Source organism: Engystomops pustulosus, chromosome 2, assembly GCF_040894005.1.
Source record: "Engystomops pustulosus chromosome 2, aEngPut4.maternal, whole genome shotgun sequence".
Taxonomy (NCBI): domain Eukaryota; kingdom Metazoa; phylum Chordata; class Amphibia; order Anura; family Leptodactylidae; genus Engystomops; species Engystomops pustulosus.
The window spans coordinates 68,774,243-68,799,674 of NC_092412.1; the positions used below are offsets into that span (position 1 = coordinate 68,774,243).

The 25,432-nt window shown below is 40.2% G+C and overlaps 1 protein-coding gene across 1 annotated transcript; it reads right to left on the bottom strand.

The window, feature by feature from the left end:
* Positions 1–645: 645 nt before the first annotated feature.
* Positions 646–25,432, bottom strand: ACVR1B (activin A receptor type 1B). The gene is made up of 9 exons (XM_072135202.1): positions 25,225–25,432; positions 11,669–11,908; positions 10,908–11,150; positions 10,062–10,292; positions 9,667–9,834; positions 9,412–9,568; positions 8,281–8,405; positions 6,279–6,409; positions 646–5,630 (listed from the first exon to the last, which is right to left on the bottom strand). Exons 1-9 carry the CDS (start codon positions 25,298–25,300, stop codon positions 5,505–5,507), a joined length of 1,497 nt encoding a protein of 498 aa, XP_071991303.1. The 5' UTR covers positions 25,301–25,432; the 3' UTR covers positions 646–5,504.

Here is a 25,432-nt window from a genome sequence, read left to right on the forward strand (position 1 = left end):
GATGGCTCAGGTGCCTACAGAGAGGGCTCCAAGTGCTGCCTCTGGCACCCGTGCCATATGTTTGCCACCAGTGTTAGATTGTTCCCTTTATTTTTATTTGAGCCCTGTTTATACAAAGCTCAAAAGTAGTACAATTTGCTATGCAGAAAACAAGGCATCATACAGATCCGTAAATGGAAAAATAAAAAATGACTTAACAGCTAAAACATAAGAAACAGCTCCCTCTCCCTTAGATGCCTAATTGGATACCTCTGGCAGTGGATTATCTCCAAAAAACAAAAAGGATTCAATCCTTATGGGATAGGATAAGGAAAACTATGCCTCTTTTAGCTACCTTGTAAGGCAGCTCCCTTGGCATCAAGCATGGCCTTCGGGAAGCATGACATTATGTGGAGTTAAAACAAACCCAGTAGATCTATTCCAGAAGGAAGAGATTCCCAACTGTAGACAGTACTCTTTCGACCTGGTTGGGTCTCCTCGGTACAGTATAGGAAACTGGTTTGGCTGAGTGAGGCTTTTGACTAGGGTTTAGGATTAAATTGATTATGGCTTGTGATACTCACTGAGAAGGCCACTTTGCAAATCTGGTAAACCTGGGGATGGAATGAAGTTAATATAAAATATAGAATACACACACAAATAACATGAATAAAACAAATTTTTAATGTACAGCAGAAATTGGACAGCTTTTTATATTAACAAAAGATTTTCTATCATACAATGTATTTACATTTGCATACTGAGGAGGTAAAGTGTCTAAGTGGTTCTTTTACAGTCCTTTCCAATATAATGAAAACCTGGATGAAAAGACAAGTACCAATTTCATCTCTTCTAGAGCCAAACCTGCAGAGCCAGATTGGCAGAAAGGTTCTACATCTGTCTACGATTCATCGCTCTGTTCTCTGGCTCTGGAAGGATAGCTTTAAATACCAAGAACTTGCCACTACATTTTATGATCAATGTCGGCTACCTGGATAAAAGAGGGAACGTGTTTTGTGAGGAAAAGATTTAAAAACCTTCAAAACATGAAAAGAATCTAAAATATAATAGCGTGGACTTCAGATTAAATGCATATGACTTTAAAGCTAGCTAAACCATATGGCTGCCAGAACTACACAATGAGAAGTTTGCAGAGTTTAGGATCAATAATTAATATTTGGTGCACATACATTCAACGTAACAAGCCTCAACTATAGGCTGTAAATCAAGAAAGTGCACCCTTTTGTTCCTCCACTGAGATCAAGAGCCATAAGAAAAACATGGAAGACTTCCGAAGTCCCAAAATTTACATTATGTAAATGTAAGTTTTGAAGGTCAAATCTATTAAAAAATTTGGGACTACTTAGACACAAAATTCACCAAAGATTTGTACCATCACCGAAGTCACAAGTAACAAATAATTTGATTGAACCTTTATGTGTCCAGGCAGCAAAAGGTCCATTCACTCCACATGTTCCCCTTTTACAACAGATGTAGAATCTTTTTGTAGATTTCTGAACATAAAAACCGTAGCCGGTTACGAATCCTCGGCTCAAAATGTTGCTGAAGATTCAAAAAAAAAAAAAACAAACAAAAAAAAAGAAGAAAGCCAGGCTAGCCACATGGAAACAGTGTTCAATGCATCCATATCAGAATGTCTGCAGCACTGAACCCAAAGCAAGTTTTAGTCTTTAAAGAACATCTACCACCGTGATCAAGAAATGTAAACCAAGCACACTGACATACTGGTGGGCGCCCCCACTGGCAGGATCTGCTCTTCTTTAAGCTTTATATCTCGTTTAAGAAAAAATATTCAAAGGGGCATAAGGTTCCATTAACACCTATGGTGCTCTGAGCCCCTCAGGTTCATTTGCTTAACTGCAAAAGCTTTTTTTTTCTAAAAAATCTGGGCACAAGAAGCTAAAAGGCAGAAGGGGCGCGCACACCAGCTTGTATGTGTGCTTGGTTTACAGTCCTTCATCCTGGAGTAAATGTTCTTTAAAGGGGGCTGTCCCGGAACATTCATGACTTATTGCACCCGTGTGGATCCAATCACCGGAGCAAAAATAATTCCAAAAAACAAGGCAGCCTGGTACAAACTGCTAAAATCAGTCCCAAATCTATGAATGTAATTTAAGGTAATAACCTGTTCAGTTTTATTTCCTATATTTTCTACTGATTAGACCCAAAGCTGAAAAGATTCCACACCTGTTGCACCTGTAGCGAAGGATCAAACATAAAATCCAGTGTAGACTCCGCTGGTACCACAAAGGGGAAAGTTCAACCTCCCTTGTGTAGCAGTCCGTCTAAGCAGACAATGCAAATCATGGGAAGTTTTGCTGTCCCTGTCGATAATGTACCTATATCTTCTGATTACTGTAAAACATTTTGGACATCCTGAGAAATGATTAGAAATCATGCTACAATTCAACATAAAAAGGTGTAATCTTACCACCACTAAATTATGTGCTTATGGCCTAAAACTACCAGTCAGCCGAAAGCTGGAAAATAGTCACAATATGTACAATAAAAAATAATAAAAATAGAGGAGGGCCAGTAATCCAGATGATGCTTTAAGCTAAATCAAAAAACTTTCATAACACATACAAAAAACACAGCAGTCTGAGATGAACGATTCCATGGTAAAAATTTGAGGAAAAAAAAAAAACTAAATAAAGGAAAACAAAGTTACCTCCCAATAAGTAGTGGTTAGTCAAGTTAATGCAATTTATGACCAAATGAAAGCCCGTATGCACATGAGATGATGTACAACAGATGAACAAGGCACATATCCATTGGGACAAACAGAAAACTAACATAAAAAAAGATTAAATACCCGGAATAGTGCCCAGGAAGATAAGTGCCTTTTTACTTATCATAGAGAGAGACACCCGCTTACACGGTAGTAGGATGGAGACATTGCATGGGATGATTTACGTTCCTGTATAGGCACTGAATGAAGGTGGCCAAGCAATGGAAGAAAGGTCATCTGTGGCCTTGTAATTTTTTTCTTTTTATATAGAATCCACTGAGTTTACACAAAATAAATATATTTCATAGGAATCTGTCTATGGCCTAAGACACTGATTGTTTGCAATGGGGTGGCTAGAACAGGAGGGTTGGCACAGAAAGTTGGCCCAGATAAGGCAAACATAAGTAGTCTTGGTTGTATATCTAAGGCCTCCACTCCAGGAAGATACAAATAAAAGGATTTTTTTTTTTTAATCGAGAACATACAATCATCCATTTCTGCCTGTATAGAAAAATCTGAGTAACGCAAGTATAGACGACTAAAACTGACATGACCTGGAATTTTTTTTTTTTCTTTTGTGATTTTAATGCATTGTCAGTTTGCATGCTGCATTAACTTTGGTTGACATTAACAAGACTTGAGTGCGACTCCCCTGAAATAGTGACACACAAAATATATTTGCAGCAAGACTCCTTATCTTTCTTACTTATTTAATATCAATGTAAATCATAAGAATCTGCCCAATTACGCAGCAATTAAGATCCGATACCACAACCGCTTCCGCAGCTCAACAAGTCTTGCATTTTACCAAATGAGGAATATGATATGTTGCATATATGTGTGTAAATGTTTTACCAAGAGATTGCACAGCAGACGTCGAATGACTATGCTTAACACTAATACAACAGCTAACACCCCATCCCCAAAACACTAATGTATACATACACCCCATTAATGCACAAGCCAGCATCACATTAGTATGTTAGTGAGCTGTATGAGACTGAGAAGCACCTCGGACAAGAAAAACTGGGAGTTCTGCACAGAAAGCAGAAAAATATATATATATATTTATAGAACTTTGGACACGTCACTAAAACCCCTGAAGGTTACACACAGGAAAATGGTGTACACCTGAAGAAACAGACAATGACAACATGGCATTATAAAAATGTGACATGTAACCATGAGGACCAATCCAGCGTCTAGAAGAAAATTCCATGTACAAGTACAAATAGATCCAGTGTAAATATAGCTTGGCGCATTTGGTTTTTTTTTCTTGTTGTGATCTCTATACAAACAATAGACTGAGAGGTAATATTTATACTTATGTATGTGTGTATATATTTATATATAGAGATATTTCTGATTTTTTTTTTTTGTTGTTTCTCTTTTTTACAAAGAATTAAAATACTTAATAAAAAAAGTTAAAATCCCTACTCTCCCCTCCCGAAAAAAAATTCTTAACAGAATTATAATTAAAAAAGAAAAAACAAACAAAAAAAAAAGAAACAAACACTCCAGTTAAAAGTTATGGCTTTAGAGTTATTGTACTGTAGATGCTGAGCCAAAAAATTCTCCCATTCAACTAAGATCCTGTATTTAAATGTGATGGGTCAATCGGTTTCAGAACCTGCTTCCAACCTGCTGCTGGAGCCAGGCTCGGCCGACCAGAACTGTCTCTCTGATCAGCATCAAAAGTCCAAGCTCGCTTTCCATGTCAGTTCCCCCAGAAGTCAGGCTGGAAAGGATCGACATCTCCCCATGCCGGCCAATTGAATGAGCACAAACATCTAAAATCCCTGCTGTTGGCAAATGCTTGACACCTGAGATTCATTTACAAATGACAATGGATTTTTGCAGGTTGTCCTCCTCGCTTCACATCCGCTTGGAGAGCACAAGCTGAGGGTCTTTTATTGTAATATTTCTATTGCCAATAGATTTCACCAGCATGAATCTCCTCTTCCCGGAAAGCAGATGTTAGGGTTATGTTCAAACAAGCTAAGAGTTTGAGTTTTGCAGAAAAAAAAATTGAGAAAAATTAAGGTGACAAGTGGCCCTGTATGCAAACTTTACATGAAGTGTCTTTCAAGGTGAACTACATACCGACACCTCAAAAAAAGAGGAGCTTTATATTGGCGCATGCAGACAAGCTCACATGTACACGTGTGCACCTACAAAACACAGGTCAAAATTAGCTACACACACCCTTGCACATGCATGGACGCAGGTCTACGTGGACAGTGTAGTGTTTGCTTTCAAGCTCCATTGTCATTGTACAAACCCTGAACATAATCCAAAAAGAGTCCCCTTGTCCGTGTTTAGGGTAAATCCAAGTGAAACCTCAGCTTGCTCACTAAGACCTGAACCAGTAGATGAGCATGGTCGGGTGTACTGGGCAATACCCTGAACCACTTTAAGCAAGTAATGTGAAGTGGATTTTACCCTACACAGATGGAAAGGGGGTGCCACCATGGAAATTTCATTTAAAAAAAAACAAAAAAATTAAAAATCAGGCAATGCGGTAATCACCCGAATCCGATTCCATATCTTCATGCTAATAAAAAGAAAATAGAAGAAAAATAAGGTTTCTGTTTCAGACCCAAACATAGAATAAATTTAAGTGTGCTGTTCTCTTCCATTATGGCCAAAAGGCCCCATTGTTCAACTGGCAGTTGTCTGGGAAGAAACGTTGAGGTAGGCCTCATACTTATGTACTACATCATGGCAGCTTGTATGAATTTTCCACATTTTGTCAGGAGCATTGGTAGAGGCTTCAGATCTTCACATCTTCCTGTATACTGAGCTGTGACAGTGTCTTCTTGATGCGTAGTGCTGTCAAACGCGCTGCCCCATTCGCATACCAGCACTCTCTCATCATTTTCCCCATCACCCGGAGAGCCTAGAAAAGTAGAGAAGAGAAATCTTCAAGAACACACCCTACAGATAAAACACCCTTCTCTATTCCAGATACTTTTGCGCTGGCTTACACCAATTTGTATTGTTCGCCGGTATACGATGAAATCGCTCCTGTCTGGCACTGCCGGATCTATCCAGAGGATCCAGCCTCCTCATGCATTTGGTGCACTGGTTTACAATTGCACCATTATATTTGTACCACCGGCATAAAAGGAGAAAACTGCCAAACAAACCCCCATGTGTATACATTTGTATACATTATAACTTACAAAAATAGCTTTAAGTTTAAAGTATGTCAAAAATGCATACAGCGAATGACAATATTTATTATAAGGTGATGAAAAAAAAACTTTGTAATATACTTCATTAATTAAAGCAGCTTCTCTGTCTTTATTCCACTTTTGCTCCTATAGTGAGCAGTGTATCGGAAACAGGCAGAGGTAAAAGACCTAGGAACATATTTAATAAAGTATATTATTACAAAGTTTACCATTATCTGCACTATTTATTTATAAGATTTTGTCAGACATATTTTTACCCTTTATAACACTAAACACCACTAACGTTTTTGGAAACATTAATTAGTTGTGCTTGGCAAGTGTCTGCAGGTGTCGCCTTGTTTGTCACATACCTCATAACTTTGCCACCAGTTGGGTATGTTAGGCCGTAATTTCTGGTCACATACAACTTTACGCATTTCTTCAATAGAAGGATCTGATGGAACGAGATCATAGTATGGAAGCTGATATTCTTCGTGGAAGCCTGAAATTAGAATTAAATTTGATAATTAGCCATAAACACAAGGCAAATAAAACATGATGAAATGAATATAATTGCACAGTTACAGTATAGATTAGGATTTCACAGACTTTGCTCTAATGTCTTATTACTGTGCATAATATCTGCCAAATTATAGTTAATAGAAAATGTAGTTATTACAACAAGACAAACATCAGCCTGATATATAAAATGAATCAGGGAAAATCACCAATTCAGACCACCGGTAAGTATAGTGGTGGTCTATACATGCAAAAGGTGCTGCTCTTTTGACATAGAGGGAGCACGGAGCTAATAGCTGCTGGCAGGGGAAATTTCAAGAAATGTTAAGCATCTAATATGTAACATTTTTACTATTGAAAAGACATGCTCTGGAGGTTGTAAATAAAGTTGGAAATCTGTTGACCCAAAACACTATACCTCTCTAAAACACACATAATACACAAAAAAAATCAAAACATAATTGATATCATTAAAAGGACACCTGTCAGCAGGTCTGTGTCACTAGTCTTGTCACTACTACCTGTTGGAGCAGCTCACAAGGATCCATCCCAGCCTTTATCTAGTTATTTCATACATTATTCATTGTAAAATCATCTATTCTTTATTATGTAAATGAGGCTGGTCACATGGTCAGAGGCAGTGATGTCACCAGTTACCCCTCCCCTCTCCTCCCCCTGCTCATGTCTGTGTGTAATGTATAGTAAAGCATGGCAAGTATCCTCCTAATACACAGAGACACAGACATCAGCTACACATGAATCTGACATGTTTTGCTGTAACATGGCTGCCTGGAGCTGCTGTATCTCTCCTATACACACAGACTGCAGGGGGCGTGGCCACCAGCAAGCACATCATTATACAGCCTCACATCATTATACAGGCTATCAGTCATGCACTGGGGGTGTGGCTGTGCCTCCCACTCATGAATAGAGTGGACAGCTTGAATATGCTAATGCTTCATTGGACATTTCACAGGTCATTTGCATACAGCTTTAGGACCTCATTGCTTAGGTTTACAGGCATGTAGAGGGACAATGAAGGGATAGAGGCAATGCTCTCTAATGGCAGTTTATAAAAATATATTTAGTTTAGGGGGGATATTTTGCATGACGGGTTCTCTTTAAGTCTTTGTTTGCTGCAAGGAATGAGAAATCTTCACCAAATGCTCAATGACACGAGCACTTGAGAGACATTTATAGACAAGTATTCAAGCCCTGAAATAAATCGCAATTAAGGGCATTAAGGGAGATGTGGTGCAGGCATTCCTGCCCCGCGCATGGGCACTCGCTACAACCAGCAAACTTAGATATATAAAAGTTCGGACCCAGTTGCGCCAAATAATTGATATACAACCCTTACCAGTTTCCTGGTTAGCCAATAGTATAAATTTATGCTCATGAAAAAGGTTCACTCCGGCACCGATAAGGCTTTACAACATCCCAATGGCAACACCAGATATTACATATTGTGGGGTATAGGCCTACGCTTTTCAGGTGCTAAATGCACCCTTAGTCATGGCACAATATGTAATATCTGGTGTTGCCATTGGGATGTCTTGATTTATTGTATAATCTTCGGAACTTGAAGAAAATAAAGAACTGAAGTTTTAAAGCCTTATCGGTGCCGAAGTGAACCTTTTTCATGAGCATTTGTATCAAACGTCAAGGTCCGGACGTACTCCTGAGCACGACTAAAGGTGGAGGTGAGCCGCTCAACAAACCCTATCTCTTTCTATTAGTATAAATTTATATGGATTTAGAGTTACTGACAATTGTGACAATATATTGTCAGAAATCAAATTAACGTCAAAAGAAGAGATTAAAAAAGAAAAAAAAAAAAAAATCCATTCTTACCTCCAGCACTGCATCTACGAGCAATTTCCCAGTACACCAAGCCAAGAGCATAAATGTCTGCACACTTAAAGGAGTCAAAGTGCTTCATATTTATACTTTCATCCAGGACTTCTGGTGCCATATATCTGCAAGACAGGAAAGAGACTTAGTTTCACGGTCACCTCCCAAGCAACCACAAGAGCACATATAATTCAGCATTTTTTTACTGCACATCATATGATAATAATTGAAGATGAGAATATAGTAAAAACCAAATCACTTTTTCCCCGGAATGGCTCAAAATATATTAAAACTCAACTGGACAGCGTCTCAAAATTAATTTTAATTTAACAAGTTTATTAAGAGAAAAATGCACAAGGCTCCCTGCACACAAACGTTGTTATTTGATCGTGTTAATTCAACATATATTACATGGATAATTGCATTTCTACGAGCACATAGACATTGGTGGTTTCCATAGCTTTGTGTATGACCCGACCACACAAACCACAAAGCTCAGAAGGTCCTGTCCCTGCCCATGTTTTTGGCTAAGGCAGTCTATTTTACCATGTGATCGGACCATACACTTTGGTGCACACATTCTTGTGCAGATAGGCTAATGATATCAACTAAAGAGTTTATAAAGTCATCAAAATTTGACAGAGCAAGACCTCATTCACACGACCATAGGGGGACTTATGTAGGACTGCAAGCTTGTGGTCGTACATACGTCCCCCATAAACCAGAAACGGCCGCACGGAACGCTGTATATAGGAAAAAGATAGGACACGTCTCATCTTTCCCCTGTGTTACGGGACGTACGTAATTCTTTGCAATGAAGGGGGAACGAGTCACCCGTCCTCCTCTCCATTGTGGCTGACGTATTCCTGCACGGCTATGGCCGTCAGTGTGAATGCAGCAATTTTGGCCATTTATGGTATATCTATAGAAAATTCGGAAGAACAGGGCTTCCCAGACAATGTCCTAAGGCTGTAGTTGGTGGAGAGATCTTTTCGAGGTGAGAGAGCTGAACGTGCAAGTTTCAAAGATGGCAGAGCCACCCCAAGATCTGCATCTATTAGTCATTTGTGAACAGATATGTCATAAATGTTCAAGATGACAGTAAAACAAACGTGCAGAAAAATTACTAACCGTTTGGTCCCGACTCTCTGGTTTGGAGCAATATCTATAGTGTCTGTGAGAGAGTCATGCCGAACTGCAAGACCCAAGTCTGCAATGGCACACACTCCATTTTTCTTTACCAGGATGTTTTTGGACTTTAGATCCCTGTGAGCAATTCCAGGTTTTCCTGTGCAAATAGCGGGAAAAATTCAGTGTTTGATCAGAAATACTTTGTGGGAGGAAAAAAAAAATAAAATAAGAGAAAGGCTTTAAGAGATGACCTACCCTGAGTTCCAACTATTTCCATATGCAAATGAGCAAGGCCACTGGCAGCTGAGAGGGCAAGCTTTATCATCCCTTCTATTGTCACAGTATATCTATTCAGATAGTCAAATAGAGAGCCGTGTTCATGGTAGTCAGACACAAGCCACAACTGGGTCCAGGTCCCATTGTCTGCCAGAGAGAACATTATAGAAGCGAACATCAAAGGCTTGGTTAGAAACTTCAAAAAGGCTTACAATAAAGACTACAGAAATAAATAACTCCTCTGTTGAAGTGTAATAATATCCATGTCCATCTATAAAGCTATATATCACCCCGCTGTAGCATTACCATATCATTCCCATCTACTTTGCACAAGAAATGGCCCCGTTATCTAGCATTTGTTAGAGGTCCTATACCTTTATTATCTGCTGCAATAAATCCCAGAATATTCTCATGACGCAGCATCACAGTCTGATAGATCTCGGCCTCCCTGAACCATGACCTTTCTTCTCTAGAGGAAAAGATTTTGACTGCCACATCCCCTCCTCTCCACTTCCCACGCCACACTTCACCAAAGCGCCCCTTCCCGATGATTTCTTGAAGGACAATTGTTCTTGCTACAGTGCGCTGCACAAAAAGTGGAAGTCCTGTGGATAAAACAAATCTGAGTTATGAAAAATCTTTTTATCATTAAATATAGGTACCCTAATACATGGAAGCAACATTGTACTGAAAATTCTAAATCCTTTAATATTTTAGAATATGGGGACCAACTTTGTGCTCCACCACTGATCAGCCTTTTAAAAGGAACCCAAACATTTCAATAAACTGTTTGTTCTACACTGCACAATGCTCTTTTAATAGTGGCCGTGCTTTGTATTACAACTTTGTACAACTCAAGTAAAAGAGATAAAGCACAATACCAAGTGGAAACACTATTTAAAGCACATTGTGGTGGGGAATAGAACAATCTTAATAATGCAATACTTACCCAGATACCCTTCGAATAGCTAACCTATGATATAGGCCATCAATTTAGTTACCTGTATTCTGGTGCATGGAAAAGTGCAATATACAATAAAACCAAACCCACTGCATATTTAGCGCCTTTATTACCAGCATGACATATATGGTTTTTTATAGTTCTGTACAAGTAGTTCAAGAACGCAATTGCTCAATCCATAAACTTTTACATTTATTATATACACATATTAATACACACACACCCACACAGAATAGTACACTATTCGCCTGAACTGTACCTGAGCCAGATCCTGATGTTGAAAGATCATAGATCAAGTCTGGAAGAGTTTTATCCTTTGCCAGATACATTTCACAAGACGGGTCCTCTAAGTCAAGTCGCTGGCGGTTGTGATAAACCCGCTGGTGGCAGTGGAAAAGGACCACCACAATGATGATAACACCAATGAGAAACACAGGGCCCGCTATGACAGCTACAAGCTCTACTGGGCCCCATCCTGATGGCGGATTCTCCTTTGTGACGCCTAAAATAGAAAGCAATAAGGGGCTTTCAGTTCAGTTCTACTCAATTATGCAAATATACCAAACGCACCCAACATAGTAACCTGGCCTGACCACAACATACAAAAAGGAGCCTCTGCTTCTGGTTTTATTCTCTTTTAAGAAAACAGCTCAGCCCCAAGTGTTGGAACCCAACCAATCTGATAGCAAGGACCTGTTCTATTAAGTTTACCAATAATTTTAAACTGTGAAATAATATGACCAAGGTTTAGATCTGGAAGGACAAAAATTGCCAAGATCCTTATAAATGGAAGGTCCATTCTACCTGGAATGCCACCTTGCCAGCAGACTCAATGAGTAACAAGGGGCATTTTTTCTCTTCACCTTCGTCTCTCCACCAGCTCCCTGCCTCAGAGAGTTAGAAAGTCATTGTGTGACTTAGTTTTGCTCAGGAATGAGGGAAAGGGGATGAGGGAGCTGTTGGCCAAAAAGCATACATCCGCATGCTAAATCATCCGCTTGACTCAGTTTAAATACATACCACTTGGTACCAGGAGGTCGATCCTGTTGCAGAAGTCCGTGTAGCAGCATTCAGTGTTGCGGATATCTTCTGAACTAAGACAATAAAATGGTTTTCCTGCCGGAACAAGTTCTTCTGCTGAAATGCAGGCTCGCATGTGATGTTCCACTTTGTCTATGTTGGCAATAGATACAATGCAAGCGCCATCTGTCTCACACGTGTAGTTGCTTTTGATGCAACTGGAGCAAAGACAAGTCAAAGCTAAAAAAAAAAAAACAACAAAAACACAAAAGGTAAATAAAAGGCATGAAGCTGGTACAATATTTATGCAAAAGTGCAATATTCCAATAAATGTTGTTCAGCAAATACAAGTTCCCCTGTCATTGTTTATCTTCACAGATATGTACATAAATTTTGCAGTTTGTGACTAGTTAGAGGTTTTCCAAAATAAATTAAATTGATCGAAAGGAAGGAATCGCTTAATTTTCAAATGTCGCTGCATTATGGTCCCTAGAGGAAATGTCTATTACCTGAATAATTAGAATTGCTCTATCAATTATCAAGATCTTTTCAGTCTGAATTTGCACCAGCAGAAGGTATCTGTTCTGTTATACCACATTGGGCGATTCGTACTTCCTTTTACAGGTGCATAGAGTCTTAAAGGACATCTACCACCAGGATGAAGGATTGTATGCAAATGAGCCTAAGGGATTGAGGCTCCATTTACACCTATGCCTGGAGCCCCTCAGGTTAATTTGCATACAGTCCTTCATCCTAGTGGTAGATGTCCTTTAAAGCTCTGATGGGGATTCCTGAAAAGCAATATGCAAAAGGAAGAGATGCAGAACTCTATATTTACTTTGTAGGATTTCAAAGTAAAATCCAGTATAAATCTTGAGTGAACCCTCACTTCCAGGGACAGAACTTAAGACTGGAGAAAAAGCCGCATTGGCGCTTGTACCAGGACAACGGGTTCTTGGCTTATTTAGAGGAATGAGTAAATCACTAATAAGGGATTTCCTGTGAAAGAAACATTTGATCAAGGAGTAAAAATGTTGATAACTATTATAATCCATGTAAGATTACTAAATGGATTGCATAACCGTGAGTCAGTTTACTGGAAATATGCAAGATCATATTTCCCATCAACAAGCTCTTTACATTGATGAAATACTGCAGGCGGATACCCGGGGCAGGGAAATTTCCTTATATGCAAGTCTAGTTTTTCTTATGTGTGAACTGGCTCCAGGTCATCTTTATCTCAGATAATATATACTCTTATTCCTATTCACTTTTTTTTTCTATGTTGTCCCATTCCTTTGTTATACCTAACAATTTCAAATTCCTTTGTCAAGTGAGTGTACCCCTACATAGCAACACTGGCAGCAGTGATTGTAGATGTGGATGTAGAGGAGGAACACACCATGAGGGTAAAACCCATTTGTCAATTTACTCCTAAATATCTCAACAGGAATGGTACCGAGATGTTTCAGCATTGGTAGGCAATTACTGAAGCAGAGATAGCTCCATAGGAGAATAGTGGTGTATGGTTACAAGGATTATATCTCATCTCTATCCAAAATTAAAAAATCCCAAATAAAGCATTAAAATCCAAAGCGTGAACTAGGCATCACACAGTGAACAAGGAGCCAACTTGTCAAGTTATTTATATTTTCTGTAACACAACCCAGGCTCAGTCCAGCCAAAAGAGCTACACATTACAGCCCCAAGGACATTCTGGACTTGATCACGACGCAAACTTATCTCAATCCAGACAAACATATATTCAACTTCTGTATCCTGGACATACAGTAATAACTAATAGTCACCTATGCTATACTCCACATAAGGAGTTTTATTCCTGCTTTCGCACGGTGTTACACTGTGATCAGGTCTACAGACAGACATTGAATGAAGCAGCTCATTCTACCTCTATAATAGCAGGAAAGCTTGGCAGGAGCCAAAGTACATCTAATAAAAAAGGCTGCAACTAAACCTTTGGATGGAAAAGTACAGCCCTCTGCACTATTCCATAAAGTAAAAAAACAAGGACTCCTTCATTATTTTGTTCTCTTGTGGGTATAATGCATGTCTATGGGTCAGTTATCTTTCATGATGTATACGCTACACACACGATGGGGGTAAAGTATGTAAAGCGCCTTAGAGATCTTCAACAATTCCTACTTCAAAGGAGAGGTTATGTTAGAAGTGTATTCTGTAATACATGGCCTGTGACCTTGGGGCAATCCCTTTCATCTAGGCGTGACCGATGCAAGGGTAGATGGTATCAGATGCAGCCACGTTCACGGGTCACTTGTCTGTCTTAAAACAGCTAACAAATAAATACTCCAAAAAAAAATGATCACCAAAAGCATTAGGAGATCAATCCCCTAGACACATTCACTTGTACAGGCAGTCCCCGGGTTACGTACAAGATAGGGTCCGGAGGTTTGTTCTTAAGTTGAATTTGTATGTAAGTCGAAACTATATTTTATAATTGTAGATTCAGACTAAAAAAAATGTTGGCCCCAGTGATAATTGGAGTTTAAACATTTTTTGCTGTAATGGGACCAAGGATTATCCATAAAGCTTCATTACAGACACCTTATAGCTGATTATTACATCCTGGGACTATAGTAAAGCATCCAGAGATCAGAGGTCAGAGGGGTCTGCCTGTAACTACGGGTTGTCTGTAAGTCGGGTGTCCTTAAGTAGGGGACCGCCTGTATATGTCACTGGCTACAACTTTCTTTTATTAGAGAAGCCAGAGAAATAAAATTAGGTTGTGTTATCATCACGGTGGACCTTTTTTTTTTTGTCAAGCAAAATATTAGACTGAATTGTAATGGAAACCTGAAAAACCCCATTCCAATCAAAGAGGATTTTTTGGGCTCTTCTTGTGCCCCACACAGATAATACAGCCCTATATGTATCAAGTAATGAGCTGTACACTATACAGTGACTGTCATTGGTGACATCTGGCACCTTCATTTAATTTCCACGTTTTAGGAAGACTGAAATGTGTCCCAGTCCTTCTGACAAATACACAGCACAATAATAAACTCTATTATGGAGGAGAAATAATAAAGGCACAAAGGCTTCTCCTCGGCGTGTCAGCATGCATCTTCTCTACATGTTTCTACTCGTCTCATGTTTATTGTGAAGCGTGAAGTGGAGAGCGTTATCCTCCCGGACATCTCGCAGCAGATCAGCTCAGTTCAGACACTTGGCTGCGAATGAAGTGTCAGAGCTGATTCTGCAAGGAAAAAGGGACAGTCTTCAGAGCCTTCTACCACCCCTGCCCAAATTGAAAGTGACATGGATAGACGAGAAAAGATTTTACATGAGTGGTAGAAAATGTAAGTGACCATGAAGTGAATATTCATAAAACTGGATGAAACGGCGCAGCATTCTACACGCGGGATCACATCCATTAATTACCATCTCTAGGTTTTTCCCGGTACGTGTCACACAGTAATGAATCCTGCTGTTCTATGACTAACGTGCTATAACATACTCTTGTAAAATTACACAGTCAAGAGTCATTTCATCAAAACTCGACAAACAAAGTGATATATTATACACCCAACAGCCACAATACTGGGTACACCTATACACCCGTGTGGTACCACATATCCAATCAGCGATGTTGTAGGATTTTCTTCCACAAGATGTTTATGGCATCTTGATAAACCCCATACATTGCACAGAGGATTTACTGCACAGAAAACACTATGGGCAATACATTATGGACACCCGTGTCATACAGGTGCACGGCTCATTAGTATCTGAGTAATCAGAGCTGTGTGATATAATGAGCTGTGCATCATGTGACATCACATGATCATGGACTGGTCTTTATCCACAGGAAAATGTACAACTTTATATTAGACAAACAATAATCAATTATTTGCTAGAAATGGACAACCCCTTTAAAGGTTTGACCAACAGGTACCCTGCCTTAGAGACAATGTTCGAGGAACCCCCAAAATCCTTCCTAAGGGGGTCTTGCAGGCTATGTAAATATATATGTTAACATCTATGTTGAATGGAACCATAATGACCAGAAAGGACAGAAGTTGGTCATCTGGTTGAAGGGTCTGTCAAAACATTTGATGTGGGGAGTTTCTGGGGGCCGCCTTACAAGACCTCTAATTTTGCAAATATCCTAGGACAACACAGTGATATTTGTAAGCAGTCTTGGGACAGGTCTCAGCAGTGACCTCCATGACAGATATCACATTACTGACTTGAGAGGCCAGCGATTGCTCCAGCAGTGACTGGCTACTGGCCAGCAGAACTATCTGCCATGACTGGGGGACCTTTGGATCAGTAGGCAACACTATTTTTTCTGTTTTTACTTTGTTAAACAGTGAGAACCACTTTAACATTTGTTGGGAATAAAAATGTCAATAGGTGAGCGACAGCTGAAAAGCACATAATATTGTGGGGTGGCCACCGAGAGGACCTCACAAGCTGAAGCTGATCAGCTCTGCACCAGAATGCACAATAAAGAAGGGCACTTTGTTATTCATTCATTGAACAGCCTTTCCATCTCTTGGCTGTCTAGAAACATTTCTCTCTATCTACATATTGTCTGTCTTCCCTTTTTCAACCTCACCCCATTACTTAGCCGAGAGGTTGCACAATACGCTTGTGCTCTGGATAGGCGCCTGCATTCTTTCCCCGCTGAGGTATGAGCTGTAACAATGGTGGCGTGCATTGTGTGCTCTCTGATGTTACCCAGATTCCAGCAGACAGGTTTTCCAGAAAATGAGACAAACATTGAAACATTTGTGATTGTAACACCATTAACCCATGGCTTACAGGGTTATTTCATTTCTGTATGGCCAGTCACCACTATGTGTAAAAACCCCAGATTGTTTTGGTTGTGCTAATTATTTGTATAATTTTTAACCCCTTTAACGACCGCACCCTTTTTTGTTTTTTCATTTCCATTTTTCATCCCCCACCTTCAAAAATCTTGCCAACTTCTGGCACTAATAACTTTTTTATACTTTGTTGTATGTGGCGTCATTTTGTGCAACTTTTGATGACGCTTTCAATGCTACCATTTTTAGTACTATACCCTCTTTTGATCAATTTTTATAGAATTATTTCTATTTTTCAAAATGGCAAAAAAGTTACATTTTCGACCATGGGCCTAATTTTCTGTTAAACACAGTGAAAAACAATTATATTTTGCCATTTTTACTGTTTTAAGCTACATTCACACACATGTATAGGGGAACGTATATACGGCCGATATATGTCCCCCATACACTTATATGGGCTCACGGCCCTGACTGTTATGATTTTTTACTTACTATTTATATTTATATCAGTTCTAGGAAAAAGGGGGCAATTTGAATTTTAAGGTTTTTTTAAAACTTTATTTTTACTATTTTTCAGACCCCCCTAGGGGTCACCTCTAGGGTGTCTGATCGATCCTACCATACTACAGTATGGCAGTATATGGGGATTTTCCACCTCATTCATTAAAATAAGCAAATCGCACATTATAATGAATGGGTTAAAATGAGACAGCCTCTGATCTTAGGAAGACGCCACTCCCTGATGACGTCACAGGGAGTGACGATAGTCACCAAGCAAAGACTTACCAGCTATGGAGATGGCTCAGCCCGTGAGCCCTCTCCATGCACCCGCAGCGGTTAGATGTTAAGGGGTTAAATGTTACAAATAAAAACAAACACTGGTGTATAATGTAACATTTAAAAATACAAAATTTTTAAAACATTCTGACAATTTGTAGATTCAGGTGCCAGTAGTCACCATACAAACATCACCAGACATCCCAACTTGAGGAACCAAATCGACCATGTGTCCCTGGTCTATAGAAGAAAAAAAAGAAACTGGCTAATTTCTCCAAAAATAAATGAACAAAAAAAAAAAAACTATTTGTGTGTTGTGTGGAATGTAATCTCCACAGGGAACAAAGCCTAAAATTTCTTGCAAGCAGTCCATCAATCCTATTTTTTCATCTAACTGCGTTATTACCCCGTCTTGTTTTTGTTTTGTAAAAACTACAACATGCTGTGGAATATGACGGCTACGTATGAATAATTTTTAATATAATTAAAAGGAATTGTCTGGAAGTTAAAGATCATGGTATTACAGCTCAGATGAATACAAATGGAGATTGGTTACCGCACACTGTTCAGGAGAGGACCAGTTTTTGGAAGAAAACAGCCATTTCTTTCAATGTACGGACAACCTTTTTAACTATACAGCTATATTCTTGTATGGATTTCGTACAATGTAAATATTCAAGCACAGCTTATAATAATCATCTATACGTGATTATATTTTAGATTATCAATAAACTGATATATTTGACACTAAATTTTCAAGCACAGTTTATAGTAATCACAAATAAAAACACTTAAGGATAAGTTCACATATTTGTTATTTCTCTTGTTTTTCTCAGGACTTTGTGTTGGTTCTTTTTAACAGAAGCTAGAAGTGAGCCTCTCACGCAAATATGAAGAATCTTGAGAATATTAGCAAGAAAACAAGATTGGCTACAGACTGATAGGAGGTTGGCAAGATTCGGTTTGGGGTTGGGATTAATTGTCGTATTTCTGTGAGGCTGCAGTCACACGTGGCATTTACATTGTGTTTTATAAAAATAATAATGATAATAATGATAATAAAAATTCCTTTAGTTATATAGCACACACAGATTATGCAGCGCTACACAGTGGTTACCAAATCGGTCCCTGTCCCCAATGGGGCTCACAATCTAATCAACCCACGCAAACACTGCAATATAACGGCTGTGGAGAGGGGATTTGCCCAATTAAATTGTGTTAACATCACATTTTGAACATGGCAACGGATTACACGTGCCCCACAGATATGAACCAAGAGGAGGACACCCATTCCTGTGCATGGAGTCTGACTGCAAGCTTAGTATCAACCCAGACAATGGGCCGACGTGGATCTGTAAGAAGGTGGCTAGACAAAACAAATTTCTCTTATGTAACAAGTTCAAAGAAGCAGATATAGAAATGTTTCTAGTGCTCCCCCATAGGTTTTTTTTAATGGTTCATTTTATATTGTGTTTACGTACTGCATGCAGCTACATACAGAGTGTATAAGGCTTATATAAAAGCTAAGCCAGTAAAATGTGGCCCAGAATGCAGGTCAGGATTACACACTAAACACGCTGATGACGAATGTAACATTAGCCAGAACTAATTGCTTTGCCTGCAGTCTAACTGGGCCTGGAATATATTTCAGCAGACCCTTAGCCCGGCCATCAATCTCTCGGCACTAGCATGTTGGCATAAGCAGAATAAATAGACTGCTCATATTTAAGATGTATCGATTCACAAAAGCATAAACACAATAGGTCAGCTACGATACATGATCCTTACCATACCACCACAGCGTTTACTGCTTAAAGAGGGATCTAGCAAGGATATCCAGTCACATCCTAAAACAAAATCTCCTCCATTTTCAATCATTTTAGCAATCGAATCAATTCATTCAGCGTCACCGCAAAGTTCCTAGGTGCTTATTGTAATTACATTGCAGGTAATATTATTGACATTGCGGCAGAGACGGCATTTCAGATCGGGATATTCTACTGCACTAGTTTGCATGTTTTCTTTTTATGTTCCATCCACACATCAACAATGCTAATACGTCAAGCTCTGATCAATGAGTTAAATGGATACACCAAGGGACAAGGCACCAGGGAGAGGTCTGGCCAGACATGTCTGAGGCACAAAAATCAGCAGACGGGCGGATAAGGATGGTATGTGCACACATGAAAACATCACATACATACGGAATCCTCTCCATATCCAGCCCACAGTTATGTATTTGATTTATCCAAGTACAGTAAGTAAACATCTGCCTCCCAGATTCCAGCCAACTTCTAGTCAATGGATCACGGCTGCAAGTCTGTTCTGCCTATGAAACCCAACCTTCGGGGACCTGTTTTGACATGCTTGAACGTCAGATTTCCAGACAAAGAATAGGGGCTTTGTTCTGCGCAGTTATGGGGTATGGTATTTATGGTGAGAGGAACATTGCCCTCAGCAACTGAGCATGAAAGACATGCAGGTGCTGCTCCAGTCTCGACACCCGATAGGCAGCCTCATTAAACTAGGCCATTGCAGGTGCACCCCGCATGACCCGAAAAAACCTTGGCAAATTGAAAGAATTAACATTATTGTACTGCCAAGGCGCGAAGTAACAAGTAAAATCAAACAGCTTCAGAGATCACTCAGCAAAATACATAGAAATACATGAACAAAGTCTCATCTGTATGGAGAACATTTCGGATCACTGGGGTCCACATTGGGTCGTCTGCTGACACAGTCATCGCTAGAAACCCACGTAGATTTTACAAAGATAGGACATGCTAATCCACAATGAGATTAGGGGCAGGAGTTGTATATCCCTGTAGTATTTCTGATCCCACAGGGATCACAAATAAAGCAAGGAAATATGAAAGTGTTTTACAAAGTGGGAAAAGGAAAACAATGCCTTTGTTTGCTACCTTGAGAGGCAACACCAAACATAACTTACAAGAAGCCTAAAACCATGATGTGGGATTTAGCCAATCTAGTACATCTATTCCAGGAGGAATAGCACTCTTTCCACCTGGTTGCGTCTTCTTAGTAAAGCGTAGGGAACTGGTTTAGCTAAGTGAGAGGCTATTGACTAGGGTCTCCTAATGGAGACTTCACCAATTAAGGTCGCCTTATAGGCATGTGGAGACTTTTAGCCATTGATGCTCCAATAGGGGATTCTGTTAAATATGCAAATATGTTTTCCAAGATGGCATCCCCCTTAACACCAAGCATGACTTACAAGAAGCCTAAATGTAGAACACTTACTTCCTGACCCTAGTAAATAGCCAAAGACAAACCCGTTCCTTACACTGCACCAAAGAGGCCCGACCAGGTCGAAAAAGTGCTGTCTACAGTTGGGAATCTCTTCCTTCTGAAATAGATATACTGGTTTGGCTTCATCCCACATCATGTTATCAGGCTTCTTGTAAGTCATGCTTGGTGTTAAGGGGGCTGCCTTTCAAGGTAGTAAACAGAGGCAATGTTTTCCTTTTCCCACCTTTGAAAACATATTTGCAAATTTCCCAGAATCCCCTAGGGAAGCATCAATGGCTTTAAGTCTCCACACGCCTATAAGCCCACCTTAATTGGCCAACTCTCCATGAGGAAAAATAACTTCCTGACCCAAATAAAACAGGGGCATACACAAGATACATCTACTCTGCCTCTAATTTTTTTTTCCTGACTTGGAACTCTTAAGTCATATGTACTTAAAATCTGCAGAACACCTTTAATATTATGACCAGCTTTATTTCAAGTCTATCTATTCTGCTGAAGTTTATTGATGTATGACTAGATGACCCTTATTGACGTGGTTTTATCATGTTATTGCTCAGTATTGTCTAATGTGTTTGTATTTGTCCCCATTATCTGTAAAAAGCTGTGGAAAATGATGGTGCTATACAAATAAAAAATTTTTTTAGGAGAGTAAACGGCCGGGAATTGCAACTATTCCCTTTTACCACCTCCAGGACAATTAGGCAAAGAGGGGTTGTGGAGTGGGCAGTGCCACACCGCAAGGCAGGGTGCAGGTTATAGTGTAATTCTACGCCAGGCAAGACCTGGTGTAGAATTGATCTGGCCGTATGCCGATATACTAATAGGCTGGAGCCCCTATGTCTGAGGCTAGACATCAGCGCCCTCACTTATTATGAAAAGCACAGGTTAGAATACAGCATCTGCGTTGTATACAACTCTACTTGAGAAGAAAGAAGCAAGAAAGGAAGAACACCAAGTAATGAGAAAATACAGCTATGAGATTCTGTAGTAAGAGAGACATGTAAGAAAAGCACTTACACTTCAGGACAAGTATGGACAACATTCTGAGTATGTATCTGCAGATCTTATCAGCTTAGACATCATTTTCCATGGCTCCTGTTCATACTCTAAGCCAGACAATTGAATTTAGCCTAAACAACATTTTGGATCCACAATTCTCATCAGATTTTCAGAACGTCTGATCATCTTGCTGCAATACTACAATAATGATGTTTGCATTTCACATGTACAACCCCATGCTATATACTACACTACTGTCTGCCGCTGCTCCCCCCTAGAATATGCTTTACACTCAAATGCTGCATTATACTTCTACCTGTAGATTATCCCATATATTTTACTTAGGTGAAAGGGAAATTGAGGCAATTATCCTAAATTTATGGCGATGTTGTCCAGAATAACGTTTTTATAACTGAGGAAATACACCAATAAAAGAGAAAATCTCCGGCCGCACATCTTATCAGTGTCTTGGTTATTTGCCTGGCTCCTAAACACTGCCTCCCCATATGAGAGCAGGCTGCTGCTGCTAATACTAAGGTGTACTCCTACATATCTTGGCAGAACACATTCAAGTGAAATCTGACAGAATGTTTATTTAATGACATCTTACAATGGCCGACTATTAACACTTCTTGTATCAACGGTTACATAGAAATAACACAAGTGAAATATTTCAGGAAATGATAACGTTGTTTTGCAGTGGACGGCAATGAACAATTCCAGCCTTTCCATCCCTCGGAGAGAAGTGAAGCCACCCATAAACAAGAGATAGGCAGGTGCTCAACCACATTTCTCTTAAACATATTCTTTACATGCACAACTAGGTCAATTATGCATATTCATTTCACTGATGACTGGGTAATGGGCGACTGACTTACCCCTTTACCACCAACATAATTAACAAAGAATAAGGGAAGTTTAAATCTAATACAACTCCTTTCTTGAGCAGCCACATACAAACTAGATGCATGGCCTTCCCTCCAAAATCAGTGGACAACCGTAAAAAAAAGGCTATAGCACGGACAGTCTCATGGCCGGATTACACAATTCAAACACATTGCTGGGGATAGGACTCCAAGCATCACTGTGATACAAGGAGTCCCTTCTTTCACAGAGAACGACACCGAACTGTAATTATGATAACGATATAGTGCTGTTATCCAGGGGTTTTCCAGTAGCTCATATATAACTATGATACTCGGAGTCAAGGCCTCAGCAGTGTTTGGTCCGTGAAATTTTTGTTCACCATATGGTCCATGATTTACAGACAGATATTTTGGGCAAATTTCACAAGTGTTCTTTATCAGGTATAGGTCATTGTAATGGCTATGGCCTTGTTATACTTGGAAACACTGAAGAGAAAAGCAACTGCTCTCCGTTATCCGCCACTGACTACTAACACAGCAATGTTTTGCAAAATGAAAGGAAACTGCTGATTTAAACACTTTTCTTTTATCTTGTTATGTATATGCAATAAGATCCTGAATCACAAATGTGCCCTAATCCTCATGTTCAGCTCTCTTATAAACATGTACCATATGTTCTTTAAAGAATTGCACACTTTTTTTTTTAATGGGGTGATGGTGACAAAAACAGTTGTTTCAGGTTTCTAAAGCCAGATATCAGAAAAAAAACAAAAAGCCCACAAAAAGGGAGGCAAGAGGGATTTTAAAATAAAACTGTACATTTATGTAGATTCCCAAAAGGCAAAAAGTGTAACTGTGATATCTTAAAAGCCTTGTATGACAGCTGTGAGAACGTGTCTGTCTGCTCCAGCCCTTAGCTGGGATCCATCATCAAAATTAAGTCTCAAATTGCTGTAGGCAGCCTGATCTCATGGCCGACCCATGTAATACCATCACTATCATCTCCGGAGCACTAAGTGCAGTTTACAGGGTTGGAAGACAACAGAATATCCTACTTTAAGGATAAATAACATCCAGAAAAGGATGATACACTCACAAGCAAATCCCACATGTTAATGTATGTATTTGAGTAAACACATAAGTGAGCAGCAACTAAGAGCAAACTAAGATCTATCTAAGTGTACAATATAGTAAACAACCAGCCCATTGCAGGGAAAACGCTATATAGACTCAATATTTGTGTGATTTGATGAAATATGCATTGGTGCCCCATAAATTATTGTCTTCTAGACACAACACTTGCTCTGTGTATAAAGAGTCTTTAGAGTCAGTCTGTCAAAGTGATCACTAAAAGAAAACTGTGTACCGGACACATCTCCGCTGCATTTGTACAGACATATTATAGGAGAACTTTTCTATAGCAGCAAATACTCTGTACAAGACAGCACCAGCTGCTCCAACTTTAAAAAATAAAAAACACAAAAAACAACAGATCAGGATACAGTTTGTGACACGATCCAATAAACATATCTGTGAATTACAGGTCTGGAGCGTCTGCAGACTGAAAGTGATCACACCCCCTCTATTCACAACTGACCAAGCTTTTGTATTCACCATAACACACAGTATATCACTTCCCTCAACTTCTGACAGCGTGATGTGGTGCAAATAGCAAGCATGCACTCTGATCTCATCTAGTCACAATGTTACAGCTCCAACAAGGACAGGTGCCAGAGATCAGCACCCTGCCACCAGAATCCCCCAGCATCCCTCCGCCATGTACCATACACATCTCCTCCCTCTCTCACATGCTATTCCCACTGTCAAGTATCAGAACCTGCTGCCCCCCAAGCTATGCAAGCAGCTTGCATCATTTTTACATTTGCCACCTACACTGCCTGCTGCAGCCCTCCTACACACCATCCATAATGCCCACTGCCCACCTATACATCATTCACACCGCCTGCTGCTACTCTACTATGTACCATCCAAGCCACCTGCTGCCGCTCTATGTACAATTTGCACTTCCAGCTGCTCTCTCTGCTATATACCCTTCATGCTGCCCCTTCTGCTATATTCCCTCCACGCTGCTCTCTCTGCTATACACCCTTCATGCTGCCCTTCTTGCTCTATACCCTCCACGCTGCCCTTCTTGCTCTATACCCTCCACGCTGCCCCTACTGCTATACACATCCATGCTGCCTGCTGCCCCATCTGCTATATACCTTCCATGCTGGCACCCCTGCTATATATTATCCATGCTGCCTGCTTCCCCCTCTGTTATATGCGCTCCACTACATACCATGCTCTATGTCCCCTCTGCTATATATCCTCCGCTATAATAATAAATTCCTTTATTTTTATAGTGCACAGATTACGCAGCACTATATAACACGCATGCTGCCCCCTCTGCTATATATCCTCCACTCTATAACATGCATGCTGCCCCCTCTGCTATATACCCACCACTATGCATCACACACGCTGTCCACTCTACTATATACCCTCCACTATATACCAAGCACACTGCCCCCTGTGCTATACACCATGCAGGCTGCCTGCTCCCCCTCTGCTATATACCATACAGGCTGCCTGCTCCCCCTCTGCTATACAGCACACTGTTCATGCAGGCAGCAGCCCCCCGCGCTGGTCTGTCACGTCCAGCTTCTCCTCCGTACATCGGCCATGTCCATCATGTATGCACTGTGTATGTATAGGTAACCTCCTCCCCTTCCACAATGTCTGCACTCTCCTGCTCCTCCTCCCCTTCTCCGCGGGCTCCAGGCTTCTGTACGCCCGGAACCACAAACAAAGCCGCTTCACTCACCATTTGTCAGACAGGGGCCGCCACTTAGTACAAGGATGGTGATGGTGACAATGAAGAAGGCCGGCAGCTCCGCCATAGTAACCACCGCACAGCGACCACTAACTGCGCGACCACAAGCGATCCAGACAGAGCAGCACTACGGGAGCGCGCCGCACAGCACGGCCTCCTTCCATTCGTGGAACGCAAAGTCTGCGTTCCAGCCCTCGCT